We start from the raw sequence: 15,640 nt of genomic DNA on the forward strand, positions 1-15,640 counted from the left end.
AGGTATAATATTAACTTTTTAGTGAGTAACTTTGTATCAATAAAACAGTTCGTAATTTTCCATAGTCGTATTGTGTTAAAAATAAGATTTGCCCAAGGGAACAACAAAAGGGAGGGGGGTGGGGGTGTTTATCTTATATTCAGAGCCATCTTGTACTCTGCTAAATATTGTATGTAAGATTGCATTTCATCCATGTAAATGCAAATACTTACATAAACATTTCATCCATGTAAATACAAATACTTACTTAAAGGAAACCAACATATTATCAATGAGTATTTCTGAGATATTTGTTTTCTGTCAGTTCTTGAATAAGTTTGCTCTTTTAGATCATTATTATATGAACAATAAACATGGTTGCGAATGTTAGTTTTTCAACAAGAGCGTAGCCATTGCATATGTTGTAAGCATATATATTAAATGCGACACTGGCTTCTTGCTGTGCAGACAGCTTTATCCTACTCAGGAGACTAAGGGATCTCACCACATGTTGTGATGAGGCAGAGGTGGGAACGTTTCTAGTCACTTGCAGTGTGCTTGCTGCCTGCTACATGTCTGTGCTGCTGCCAGTTGCGTGAGCAAGGAAATAGTCTATCTGTTCCAGTTGCTGGCTGCAGAAACAAAAAGCAATACAAAAATGGCATAGAATTCGATTGTTATGGGGAATATGGAGTGAACAGTACAAATCAGTTATACCTGGGTCATTACTGGAACTACCAAGTAATAAAATAAAAATGTTGTTTGTTCCTTTTGTCTCCCATTCAGACTTCAAAAGAAATCTGCAGTACTAGATATCATTTAAAAATTACTCACTGTGACACAGTGATGAGAATTTTGTAGTTTCTTAATCTTACAAAAGAGCAGAGTGCCTTGGTGGTAGTAGGTGCTGTAGTGTAATGACCAATAAATGGAACTCTTGTGGACAGGGCGCAAATATATATTACTCTCCCACTTCACTGTTCTGGGAAATGTTCTTCTATCATGTCAATAATGAAGATGACTATTTGAGGGATGTAAGTTGTATGGAATAAGCAGCATCATAAACTACTGTTCACAACTAATTTTGTATATCTTGCTGCAGTTGGTATTTGTTAGTTTACCAAATGATGGAGTTTTTCTATTACACCCTGTACATGTGAATCACAGACCATGGTTGGGAGTAGAGATGTAACTATGTTCATCCTCCCCTCTCCCTCCTATGATCCTCTCTGTGGAGAAGGAAAAGACCAAAATTGGTCTGACTTTGTTCTGCTAAAGAAAAAAAAAAAAAAAAAAAACATGAAAGAAGAACAGACTTTAGAAGCTAAAATTGAAAGAACAGAATTACTGTCCATGACCACGGGCTTCATGTCATATCATAAAAATCATGGTTAATACAACATGCTCATACAGGATATGATAAATCTATCTACTGTTGAACTGAGGTGTTCTCTTTACAATAGAAACTGCAAGTTGACTTTTATGAGTGTCAGTTCATTTTATTTCCACTGTGCATTACAGAGTTTTAAAACTTCATCATCAGATGGATTTATGTGAATTATTACAACATGTATATGATTTTGGGTAACATCACATACATGGAACAGGAATTCACATAAATTCACTTGATGATGGGAATTTAAAACCCCAGGAAACTTGCTCTTTCAATCAATATCAATAACACTCACAGTAAAGCGTAACTGTAACTGTTCACTTCTAAATGTCCTATTTTTGTTTTATGTTTTTGTGTTTTCATTTTCATTGTCCTTATCTAAAAATAGGTCCTAATTATTGTATATCCTCATGACGATTCCTTACACAAGATGTGCCAATATGGAAATTTTCTAATTATCAGCACAGTTAAGTCACACAGCTAGTTGGGATAGCAAACAGATGAATTATTCCATAATGAGCAAGTGGGAACTGAGGATTCTTAACATAAAACTCGCAGCAAATAATCTGTTTAAGCTATTAAGTTTGTCAGTAGAACATGCACACACCCTGTATTTTCTGTTTGTACAGTTTATGCTGATTCAGGTATAGGAGCACACTTCGCCATCAATTCAGAAAAACATTTTTTTTTTTCTTTTGGAAAATATTATATTTATGTTTTGCTTGTTGCGCCCATTTCCTGCAGAGTGTGTTGCACAGTGGATGACGCTGCCAAATTTTCCAGTCGTTGCATCTTGATATTAGAAATGGCCCAAACTGTTGGAATTTGAACATATTTAACAACGGTCTTAGACAAGACTGTAGAGCCTTTTTCGGGAAATTGCAGTATTACAGAATAAAAATGATATTTATCTCCAGTTTTGTAGACGACAACTTCTGAAAGTCTGTTCTCAAAAGCAGGTATGCTCTTTGTCAGCAATGAAATAGACTGAAAGGGAAAAGTCTCTCCAAAATGTTATTTTTACTGCTTGCTTGAGTGATAGACAGGCACATTGAAAAAAAGATTTTAGCTATTGGATGACGTCAAGCATAAGTGCCCATAGATGACAGTGTCCAGTGGTTGTGTGTGTGTGTGTGTGTGTGTGTGTGTGTGTGTGCGTGTGTGTGTGTGTGTAATCCCGTGTGACTTCCACTTTCCACTCAGTGCCTCCTCTTTGTGGTGAGCAACAATCTAGCCTTTTCATATTGCTGTTATCTCGTCCCAGATTTTCCATTGTTTTATTTTTACAGTCTGTAGACAGGATGTTAATTATTGCTGTATTTATTGATTCAGTTGTGATATTAAACATACTTATATGTTGCTTTTTATACAATTCTGTGAATTCATCATTTACTTAATGGAAAATCCAGGATCGAATGTAACAGTATTATGAAGAGGGTAGCTGCCACTCATCATATAGAAGAGATGCTGAAAAGTGGATAGGTAAAAATAAATAAATAAATAAATAAACTGTCTGAAAGTGACAGTTTTTGATCAGCAAGGCTGAAGGCCTCTGTCGGAAATAGACATGTATGTACACACGCTCGCGCGCACACACACGTGACCACAGTTTCTGGGTGCTGAAGCCTGACTGCAGTACCTTCTCTCCAGCTGCAAGATGCTCCTGCTAAGCAATCCCAAATTCCTCGATTCCATATCGCACATAGAATCTCTTGTCCTCGAGGAACTAGAGCAACACGCTCAACGTTATCTTAAAAAAAACTTTCCACTCTGTTCACTTCCTACTCCGGCCTTGGACTACCCCTATCCACCATCTTTACAATAATCTCCAAACCTCCCCCACATCCCCTCATAGCTGACAAATCCTGTCTCACAAACCTACTACGTTTACACATTTACTCCGCCCTCAAATACTCCCTTCCACCACCACCACACAGAATCCAGAACCCAAACAGATCCGAAACACAGTCGTGAATGTTTCCTCCAAAAGCCTTAGCCCTGCAGAAGTTTCTGTCCTTTCCAAAGGCCTCACCTTTTGGCTTACTCCCAAATTCAGTCATGCAGGACTTGTTAAAGACCTTCTCTCTTTCTCCCGGTCCCTACAGTGGAAACACTTTTTCACCACCAACCCTACCCATCTGACTCAACCAAACATCTGGCTGACTCCGTTCACTCTTCCATCCAACCGTGATCCACCCCACTACCCCCAGATCACCCCCACTTAACTTTTCAGAATTACTTAACCTCAAACCTTGCCTCACCATCATTCCCCAAATCTCTAAACATGTAAACTAACATTACATCCACAGAAAGAACCACAGCCCACCACCTAGAAACAGATCCCGACCTTATAGTCCTACACGCTGACAAGGCTCCATCACTGTTGTTCTGAACTGCAACGATTACCTGGCAGGAGAACTCTGCCAGCTGTCAGATTCATCTACCTGTCACAGTGACCTTATTTCAGAAATCCAGCAGGATCTCCAGTATCTCCTCAAATCCTCTCCCCGGTGTCCATCTCTCTCGTCACCCCTACCATTCCCCACACTCTTAACCTCTGCATGCCTTCTAAGGTCCATAAACCCAATCACCCAGGAGGCCCCATTGTGGCTGGTTACAATGCCCCCACTTGGAGAATCTCTGTTCTCAAAGACCAACACCTTCAGCATATTATCCTCAGCTTATCCTCCTATGCAAAAGATGCCAACCAATTCCTCCAACAACTCCCCACAGTTCCTGTGCCTTTACCACATGGTGTCGTGCTCATCACCATTGATGGCACCTCCTTTTACACTTACATCCCTAATGCCCATGGCCTTGCTGCTATTAAACCTTTTCCTTCTCCTGATGGATTCCAAACCCCCCCCTTCCTAGTTGCCATGACCGACTATATCCTCACCCACAATTACTTCTCCTTTGAAGCCATTACCTGCAAACAAATCCGGCGTATGGCTATGGACACCGACATGGCACCATTCTATGCCAACGTATTCATGAGCCACCTAGAGGACTCCTTCCTAACAGCCAGAATTTCGAACCTCTCACCTGCTTCGGATTCATTGATGATGTCTTTGTGACGTGGATCAAGGGTGAGGGCACACTATCCACATTTCTACAGAACCTCAACATTCTCTCATTCGCTTCACCTGGTTTTACCCAGCCCCACAAGCTACCTTTCCCGATGTTGACCTCCACCTCAAAATGGCTACATCAATACCTCTGTCCATATCAAGCCGTATAGCCTACCCACCCGTGGCCATTGCATCTGTAGTGATGAGCGGTCACTCTTTAAACATATCAAGGGTCTCACTGAGGCCTTCACAGACTTTGATTATTCTCCCAACCTTGTACGAAAGAGATCTCCTGTGCTCTCCAGTCAACCACCATATCCCGAAGTCCCACCATCTGGCCACAGATGAGCATTCCCATTATGACTCAGTACCACCTAGGACCAGAGCAACTGAATCACATTCCCCACCAGGATTTCAACTACCTCTCATCGGACCCTGAAATGAGGAATGTTTTAGCCACCATCCTTACCACCCCTCCCACAGTGGTATTCATCCACCCACCGAATCTACACGGTATCCTCTTCCATCTCTAAAACAACCCCTGCTCCCAACACCTTGCATTATGGCTCATATCCCTGTAATAGACCTTGATGTAAGAGCTGTCCCATACATCCTCCCACCATCACCTACTCCATTCCGGTCACGGGCATCACCTATCCCATCAAAGGCAGGGCTACATGTGAAACCAGTCGTGATCTACAAGCTAAGCTGCAACCACTGTGCTGCACTCTACATGGGTATGACAACCAACAGGATCTGTCAGTCCGCATGAATGGCCACTGACAAACTGGCCAATAAACAGCTGAACCACCCTGTTGCCGAGCACACCATCCAACAAGATGTTCCTCATTTCAGTGAGTGCTTCACAGCCTGTGCCATATGGATCCTTCTCACAAACACCAGCTTTTCTTAGCTGTGCGGGTGGGAACTCTCCCTGCAATATATCCTAAGTTCCCGTAACCCCCTTGGCCGCAACCATCATTAGTCATTGCTCTTACCTATCTAGCCCCTTTCCTCTTCCCATTCCAGCACTACAGAGCTCTCTGTTCCAAAACATACTCTCACTCATTTTACTTCTCTCCTTTTCCGCTACCCCACATCCATTCCCTCTTCTTCGTCAAACCTCTCAACTGCTCCTAGCTGCCCTATCCTCTCTCCACTTCGTCCCTGTACACTCCTACAAGAGTATTTTACTGGCCCCCACCTCTACCCTGCCCTGCTATCCTTCCCCATCCCCACTCCAACCTCCTCATTACCGCCCCACGCAGTTGCCTTTCCCATCGTGCACTGCTGCTCACAGTCTGGATTCAACAGACAAGACTGTGGTTGGATGTGTGAGTTGCGTTTGCATGAATGTGTGTGTATGTTGTCTCTTTTCGATGAAGGCCTCGCTGGCCGAAAGCGCACTTTCTGACAGGTCTTTTTGTTGTGCATGTCTGTGATTCAGCATGTCCACTATATGGTGAGTAGCAACTGTTCTTTTCATAATTCATCACCCACATCTACATCTACATATACTCTGCTAGCCACCAAGCGGTGTGTGGTGGAGGGCTCAATTCGCGCCAAAGTCATATTTCACCCCCTCTGTTCCACTCGCGGATCGCACGAGGGAAAAACGTCTGTCTGAATGCCTCAGTACGAGCTCTTATTTCCCTTATCTTTGAATGATGATCATTATGTGATTTGAAAGTTGGTGGTAATAATATATGCTCTACATTCTCGGTGAAGATTTCGGAATTTAGTGAGCAGCCCCTTCTGTTTAACCCGTTGTCTATCTGCAAGTGTGTCCCACTTCAAACTTTCTATGAGATTTGTAACGCTCTCGTGATGGTTATCATTCATCATTTAACATTGATGTTTTGGGGTTGATTATATTGGCTATCAGTATTTGATGAAATTGAAATCAGCATTGGTTATTTGCCAACATCACACATATCTATACAGTAATCTCTTTAAAAAGTCTTTGTTTGAAAGCTAACAAAGTTCTCCGTCTTGTTTATGTTTGTGTTAGTAGCTTGGTACCTCAGCTGTTTGATGTGTTGCTACTTTTATTCCTTATGTATATTTGACCCATGATGTTCTTACCATATTTACACTGATTTTACTGTCAATCAGAACCAATTATCTGAGCCTGAACTAAAAGAAATCACTTCGTCACATAATCTCCATTGAATCCTCCTGATGCCACAATCCGCTCAGGTAAATATCAAATTTCAGGCATCCTCCTTAATCATACATGCCCATCAGAGATCTGTGTCATAAATTGCCCCTAGGTGGATAATGTAGTCACTGATATCTCTTCCTGAGTTGTAACAGAAATCCTCTGCAACAGTTGATGAAGGTGTGTAATTATTGTTTCAAACCAAACAAGTCATATTTTGGCTGTACCTATCAGTTTATTTCCTAGATGTACTGAAGCAGTGATTTAGAGTTAATTCTATCACAGTGGTTCGAATAACATTACTATTGATTGAACTGAGCACGTGTAAACTTCAACAAAATCTTAAGTGAAGTGCATTTGCTTATGGACCTTTGTAATTATAAGAGAGATACCCTACTAAAACTCACACATTGCTCCTTTCACTCTTTCAGACAGAATATAAGTTTGTGGTACTGACACATTTCACATTAACCTGTATAACTCCAGATACAACAGATGGTATTTTGATAGATACTCCAGGTAGGAATATCAACAGTGTAGGAAAAAAATAGATTGTAAAGAAGACATGTCAGGTTGCAGACAGGCACGATTAAAAGACACTCACTTATATCTTTCGGCCACAGCCTTCGTTAATAAAAAGAAAACACACACACACACACACACACACACACACACACACACACCCCTCATGCATACACATCTGCCAACTCCAACATCTCAGGCCAGAGGCATTCTGGCCCATGATGCTGGAGTTAGCTGTCATGTGTGCATGAGGTGTGCTTGCTTTTGTGTGTGTGTGTGTGTGTGTGTGTGTGTGTGTGTGTGTGTGTGTGTTTTCTGACGAAGACTGTGGCCGAAAGTTACAAGTGAGTGTCTGTCTGCAACTTGACTTTTCTTCTTTACAATAAGTAGCTATTCTTTCCTACATTGTTGGATCTTAATTTACATGCTTTAGTTTCCAAAGTATTAAGATGCTGTATATTTGTTTATGAGATGATTATTCACTAGTTACGCCATTTGTGGTGCCATATCTTGCAAGTGCAGGTTTTAGTTTCTTTATTCCAATATTGTTAGTTTTCTTATTGTTTGAATACCATTACAAAGTCAGTGGATGGCATAGGCAGACGGAAAAACTGTTACATTTATGGCAGTAATAATAATTAAAAATCTACAGATGACATTTACCTTTGCTTCCCCGCCCAAGTAGCCATGTATGTTAAAGCACCACTTCTGGGATGGGGAGGTGTGCCAGCCCCAAATTGAATGTTTCCAGGAGATTAACAATGAGATTTGGTGTCCCAGCCAGCTTGTGGGTTTTTAGGTGGTTTCCCACATCCCACTAGATGAATAACGGGGCAGTACACAAGTCCCGCCTCAGTTATGTAATTCTCAGATATTTAGAACGCTTTGTTGACTTTCACATGACTAAGACTACACACAGATGTTTGGGATACACATATTCCATCCTAGGGAGTTAACGGGGGTGACGTGGAGGTCACTCCTTAAATTAACTGTGCTAAATCCATTAATAACCATGCTAACTATGCACCAGTGCAGAACAAAGGCACAAGGAAAAGAAGAAGTGACATTTACCTTTTTGGATTAAAGAATTGTCTGAATGAAGAATTGGCTTCTTGTCTGGCAATATATATTGAGTGTACTGTATGCAGATGTGTTTGTTGACACACACACACACACTCATACGAACACAGATGATGTAACTTACTAAACGAAATCGTTGGTATGTTGATAGACAAACAAACAAACACACACACAAAATTCAAGCTTTCGCAACCCACAGTTGCTTCATCAGGAAAGAGGGAAAGACGAAAGGATGTGGGTTTTAAGGTAGAGGGTAAGGAGTCATTCCAATCCTGGGAGCGGAAAGACTTACCTTGGGGGAAAAAAGGACAGGTATACACTTGCACACACACACACATATCCATCCACTCATATACAGACACAAGCAGACATATGTAAAGGCAAAGAGTTTGGGCAGAGATGTCAGTCGAGGTGGAAGTACAGAGGCAGAGATGTTTTTGAATGACAGGTGAGGTATGAGCGGCGGCAACTTGAAATTAGCGGAGGTTGAGGCCTGGATGGTAACGGGAAGAGGGGATATATTGAAGGGCAAGTTCCCATCTCCAGAGTTCTGGTAGGTTGGTGTTAGTGGGAAGTATCCAGATAACCCGGACGGTGTAACACTGTGCCAAGATGTGCTGGCCGTGCACCAAGGCATGTTTAGCCACAGGATGATCCTCATTACCAACAAACACATTCATACGAATGGACAGTTTGTTGCTGGTCATTCCCACATAGAAAGCTTCACAGTGTAGGCAGGTCAGTTGGTAAATCACGAGGGTGCTTTCACACGTGGCTCTGCCTTTGATCATGTACACCTTCTGGGTTACAGGACTGGAGTAGGTGGTGGTGGGAGGGTGCATGGGACAGGTTTTGTACTGGGGGCGGTTACAAGGGTAGGAGCCAGAGGGTAGGGAAGGTGGTTTGGGGATTTCATAGGATGAATCTCTTATTTCCTGGCAAATGCGTTAAAATTTTTCTCATATACTATTTAAGTGATGCGTACAACAAAACTTACAGCACCTGAAGACGATGGCTGTTTCAGTCGTTGAATTATTGTGCATAAAATGGAAACAACAATTCAGGAGAACATCCAGAAGCAGACGATTAGTGTACCACTAATCCCCCTTACTATACAATTCAGCCATGTTCTATGGAAACAACTACTGCCTTTATGTCTGTGTCCATTTCACATTAGAGTGGAGTACCTTTCTTGTATCATCTGCCACTGGAATTTTTGAGTATTATGTGTGATTCTTCTAGTCTAACAAGGAGAGACTAAGATGATGGGATCAAGGATTTACTTCAAACTTTGTACGTCATTAATGATAATTAAAACAACATAATGTGCAAGCAGTAAGGTGCACTACTCTGGCAGTTCCAAGAAAATTGCAATAGAAGTTTACATGACTATTATGTAACTGATGTATTTTTGCGAAGGTACCAGGCCTAAGAGGTCATTGTAATTAAGTAGTTAGCTTTAGTTCTTTGCAAGAGGGTTGTGTACCGGGCTACAGTTCAAAACCCACTAACTCTTACTTTTTAATGTATAATTTTTTTTCATTGGTCACATTATGTAATTTATATGGCTTTTGAGAGGTAATATAGTGAAAAAAAAATGCATTTTCATGAAGTTGTAGTGAATTTCGCATGTTATTTGGCTACTTACTATTTGTAATTGAATTTTCAAGGATGAGGACAGGCTTGGAAAGTCCAAGTCAATCCTCACTAAGTAATGATGGGAATGACATTATTCATTATCAGTAATGTATTAGATCACAATAAGCCAGACCACAACAGTAATGTACTATTACTTGTCAGATGTGCTCTCGACATCACACGTTGTAGGATAGTACTTGTCAGAAAACATAAATTGACACTTCAAGCAAGTACACTTCGTTTTTTCATTGTATTACCTCTCAGATGTCATATAAATTAAATAATATGGCCAGCGATGCAAAAAAATAGTTAAAAAATGAGTCAAACTGTTGCGTGATACACTCTTGTCTTACAAACATCAAACACTAATCACTTAGCCACCATGAACTCTAACGTTTGTCACCTACGCACAGATACATAAGCCACATAATAGACGCGTAAAACTTCTCTTGCGATTTTCTTGGAATTGCTGGAGTAGTACACCTTACTATTTGCACATCACGTTGTTTTCATGGCCTACTAAAATAAATCCGTAATCCCAAACCCATGGCCTCATCTTGTAAGGAATTAACTTTTAAATGAAGGAAATTTTCACTCTGCAATGTAATGAAGTCTGGTAATGTACCTTTCTGACAGGTTAACTTTGTACACTGGATAAGGACTCGAGCTCAGATTTTTTTTATATAGATTGGCTGTGAACTAACTAAATTGAGCCATCTAGGCACAGACCTCATGGCCTTGTACAAAGCTTTGCTATATCTGTACCTTTCTCTCCAATGGTTTCATTGTCTAAAGAGACACTTTTTCATGCCTAACTGGACTAATAACTGCACAGGAAGGTATATCCACAACCTATAAATTGTTCCTGGAAGCTTAGTATTGGAATAGTGTCTCCAAATTGAGCTCAGTATATTGCCTTCTCTAGCGTTGCTGAAATGTTGTAGTGCCTCATATCCAGAGATCTTGACATAGACATCAAAGGGACATTAAAATCTAGCACCCCTTCCTTGTTCGTTGAATGAATTTACTATATAGTACAGTGTATACTATTGTGGAATGTCTTGACACATGGAACTGCGTACCACATAGAGGAAATTCACGTTTCTTGCATTTTGGGGCAACACTCCAACTGAGCTGCCCAAGCACACTTCATAAACAGATCAAAACCACCGTCTGCTATTGTCCTCTCAAATTGTTTGAAGCTCTTTCATGCCATTCATGAATACCTTGTTCACAAGGAAATTTCAGTTCCATGAAAAACTGTATTTCTCTTCTTTATGGATTTTCTTCTCTTGTTTTGGTCCTAACAGTAAAATTCACCATACAGCAGAGGCACTGAGCTGTAAAAAACTTCATAAACATAACTGGAACATAGTACATAGTAATGCAGCTTGTGAACTTGAGTTCCACTTCAGACAACTTTCATTGTATGATCCATCTGAGCTGCACTCAGGGCTTGGACTAGTACAGTTTGACAATCAGGGAGGTAGTCAGTTAAATAGCTAGTGGATCATTTGTACAATAAATGTTAATGACATGGAATGAGTTATTTTACATTCACATCACACAGTAGTTTGTAAATATGGCTATAGACTGAGTATTTACAAGTGTTTTTAATATCCATAGCATAACCATCATTCAGAGCTCCTTTATTTGCTCATTTACAAGCAACATAATGGTATGAAATGCCAGGTTGTTTGATTGTATTTCATGATCTGCATATACATTTAGAAGTCACCACATGATATGTGTCACCGAATACATAATGTACCAGTACCATTAGCCATCACCCCACCCCCTTACTCCTGCTGTCAATGTCCTTTATTTATTGAAGGTGCACAGTGAAAATGATCGACTGTTTTCTTAGATGTAATCTCAAATGTCTTTAACTTTATTATCATTGTGGGAGGTGTATCTAGGAGGAGTGATAATGGGAGATGTATCTAAGGGGGAAATTGTCTTGACTTATCTCAGAATAACCTTAATTCCCCACTTCTGTGACACTCTTGTTCGACTATACAAATGCACGATGGGCCATGCAGCTCTTCTATCCCTTCTGTGTATCATACTTGATAAGTATTCCAGACTAGCAAAGTAGTTAAGAATCTCTTGAACATACATTTTTTGCAAGCATTATATTTCTGCAAGCTGCTTCTAGTGAATTTCAGTATAGTACCTTCTTTCCCCACAACTAAATTTATGTGGTGGTTCTGTCTTAAATCAATCCACATGGACACCTTTAAGTATTTGGTAGCGGTGACTGATTCTAGTAGGTGATTCTCAGAAGGTCTTTTCAGATTTTGCATGCGTTACATGTGGGCTGTTACTGTGGCCACTATTTAGAAACGGACTGGGTTATATCTTAATTTATAGTGAAGTGCTTAATCCACTGACTCTAATGGCTAGTAAGCCTGCAAAGTGCAGTTCTCAAGAAACACAGTTAACTGACTGTGTAATATTCCTGCAAATTCTAGGTAATGTTAACACTGTAAATCATTGTCCATCTCTTTTCATTACAGAGTCCTTTTAATGAACTATCCATCATATTTTTTAAATACAAAAAGTACTTTGAAGAAATCAACCCAAGTCCTCCTGATATATTACCTGTATTCCAGTGCAACACTTGCACTCGTCAGAGAAGTCATATTCCTTTAGTGTGCGTCTTACTGTGTGTTGCTTTCATTTGTATCACTAATTGACTTTTTGCATACGCATTACAGAATGGTGTATTTAATTTTGCTGGTGACTGTTGAAAGACACTGTAGGGCATATTCATTTTTAAAATTAATCACACTTAATAAATATTCACGTGGTATTTCCTTCCATAGGCAACTCTCCAGAACGTGTATCAGTATGACAGAAAATGTTGTCTGTAATAAGAAAAAATTTACTTTTAAGTAATTTTTTGTAGTTTTCGCATTTAAAAACACGTAGAATTATTTTATTGTAATTGTTTTGTAGCTTGTTGGTTTAAAAAGCAATGGAATGATAATCTCAGAGGTATCTGATGTAGCTGTGTGTCTTTGTTGTGCCTTTTTGTGAAGCACCACAATATTAAGGTAACAATACTTCTATTTTAACAGTGTCTGTCAACTGCTAAATTTTCATGGGAACTATTTATAAAAATGCATGCTTTAGCTGGAAGACCTACATGGTGTGTAGAGTTAAAGACGTGTCTTGTATCATCTTTCTCTGTGAAACTTTGTAGATTTATTGTTATGTGTAGAAGGAGAAGATGGTTTTGAATCAGACTCGGAACACGAGGATACGACGGAGGAGGAAGTGGAAGATGTTGCAAAGAAAAATAAGGAAACAAATCCTTCGCAAGTGCGACCCCAGCCCATACAGCAGACGCGACCTTCGACTCGCCGCTCTATATCACAGCAGAGTGGAAGTCATCAGGCTGCAGAGCAAGCACCTGCACCAGCACCTGCTGCAAGACCATCTGCTTCCACTGCCTCCACCCCTGCAGCGTCTGCAACACCAGGTACTTAGTATGCACTTGCAAAAGCAGAGGTACTTGAGTTGTTTGCTTCCATTTAATTCCATAGTCATGTACATAAATGCATTTGAGACAGAAAGTTTGCATAAACTCAATGAAACAAGGAAAGTTGGAACATTAGAGATTGCCCAGATATTGGACATTGTTACTTGTGCACCCTGAGATAAACAAGCTTATCTGAAATTTCTATAAAGGGCTGTCTTTTGTCTAACCTTCTACTCAAACATCTCTGGAAGTGACTCCAACTACCACTATATTAGTGATCATTGTGGTGTTGTGTCGCGTCCTTTCATCTTGTATACTGTCATGTCAGACAGTACAGACTTGAGGACAGGTTGTCAGTGTCAGAGAAATTGGTGCAGTTGCAACAAGAGTTACAGATATGGTAAAGATTTCTAGAACTGCTACATCTATTGTGATGAAAACAACTCAAGCTTTATAATAAAACTGAATATGAAAAACTCAGTTACGGAGAAAAATCATAATAATTGACAATGACTAGAAGGAATTAAAGTTGATAATTACATCTAGTAAGGTGATCATTGTCACAGAAAGTGACTGATGAGCTTAATATGCATTTAGAGAACAGCTTAATCAAAACAATATGACAGAAGCCACACTACTGCAGCCATAGTGCAGGAGCTGTTACTACAAGACCTTTTGTAATACAGGTGAATTCGAGGAGGGGGGACCCAAAAGCTATGTTACTGATGAATGGAAACACATATGGGGGTGCAAATGTACTTTTACAGTGCCTGTAAATCCAGGATGTGTTACACATGGAACCATACGTACTTATTAATGTCGAGCAAGTAGGAGTTCTGTTGTAACTTGTACAGCCGTACCATAGTTTTCAGTCTGTGTTCGAGCCACACTGAAACAAAATGATGAAGTATGTACAACCATTCAAGGTGACTGTGTTCATTTGGTGGACACATGTTGTTCTTCATAGGACCTTACATCTTCAAAGACAGTAATATCTCTAATCTCATAGCTGTAAATGACAAAGATTGATTAGACTAGCATGTAGAGGAAATAGCATTACAATTGCAGGATTTAAACATTATGTGACTACAGTAATTGATATTGTAAAAACAGTGAATGGCTCATAACACTCATGTGTGCTTCTCAAGACATTCTCTCTGTGAGGGATGGTGTATGTAATCTTCAGTCAGCACTTTTAAACATTGATCTCTAAGATGATAGTAGCTATTTTGGCTGTGCAAGGAGACTCTTATGTTTAACCTGTATTTTATTTGTTGCAGCAAATGTAAATGGATTTCACTCGTGTATGAAGTGAATGACAATGATAAAAGTGTCAGAAACACTTGTCTGAATTGCCAAAAGATATGTGACTTCACATCAGTTAAAATTATTCTTGTATGTGACTTCAGCAGGAAGTGAAATGCTTCTGTATGAGATTATATTCTGCATGCCTGAAGAATTTACAGTGCGTGCAAATGACTGAATTCACAAAGTTAACCCACAATTTAATTCAAGTCTTATGTTTGGTTATGTGAATTGTTACAAAGAAATAGTATGGACATACATTGTGTTGTTCAGAAATGAAACTGTAGTACTGGATCATCAAAAGTATTCAGATGTTTCTTAGAAGACATCCAGGTTATTGAAGAGTGCTGAGTACAGTGCTGTATGTGCATTGAAGTCTACCAAAAATATTACTATTTATGTGGGACTTAGCAGAAAACACAAGGGTTTCTTAGATAGTTATGCTGAGATTTCATTAGAGGCTCTTAATGGTGAAGAAAGTTGGTAAAACCTATTGGAGCATAATGGTGGATAACATTGTGAAGAGTGAAGTACTTGTTAAGGCCTGAAAATCTTCATCTTAAAAATTTGCCAACTACCGTAGTAGGAACAACTTAAGCTTGAGAGACACACAGACAAAGAAGTAAAGAAACATTGGACTTGCACATTTTTTAAACTACAAGAGATAATTTTGACAACAGTAAGGAAGAAGTAAGGACAGGGGAAAAGAAAGAGTAAGATATGCAGATGCAGGAGGGCAAAGATAAGTTTCACCAGGCATTCTATTATGGTAAACACAAGGTGGTAAGGAAGTCATCAGAATAACAATGAAACAATAGAACTGAATGCAAATAAACGGTACATAATCAAAACGCAGTTCAACAGTGGTTCAGCTAGTGAACCAGTGTGAAGCTACTTACAAACAAATACACACATCAAATAAAGTTTTGCATCACCTCGGTTCCGAGAGTTCCAGAACCTGTGCAGAAAATTGCAATAGAGATCAACATAAACATCTTTTCCGC

General features: G+C 39.8%; 1 protein-coding gene across 2 annotated transcripts in view; it reads left to right on the forward strand.

Annotated features, from left to right (window-relative positions):
- The window catches only part of LOC126100999 (peregrin), a 248,793-nt gene that overhangs the window by 119,404 nt on the left and 113,749 nt on the right, over window positions 1-15,640 (forward strand). For both annotated transcript variants that reach the window (XM_049911665.1, XM_049911666.1), the window contains exon 14: window positions 13,071-13,331. In XM_049911665.1, the coding sequence (XP_049767622.1) occupies window positions 13,071-13,331 (261 nt within the window). The remainder of the gene's footprint in view (window positions 1-13,070; window positions 13,332-15,640) is intronic.

Source organism: Schistocerca cancellata, chromosome 9, assembly GCF_023864275.1.
Source record: "Schistocerca cancellata isolate TAMUIC-IGC-003103 chromosome 9, iqSchCanc2.1, whole genome shotgun sequence".
Taxonomy (NCBI): Eukaryota; Metazoa; Arthropoda; class Insecta; order Orthoptera; family Acrididae; genus Schistocerca; species Schistocerca cancellata.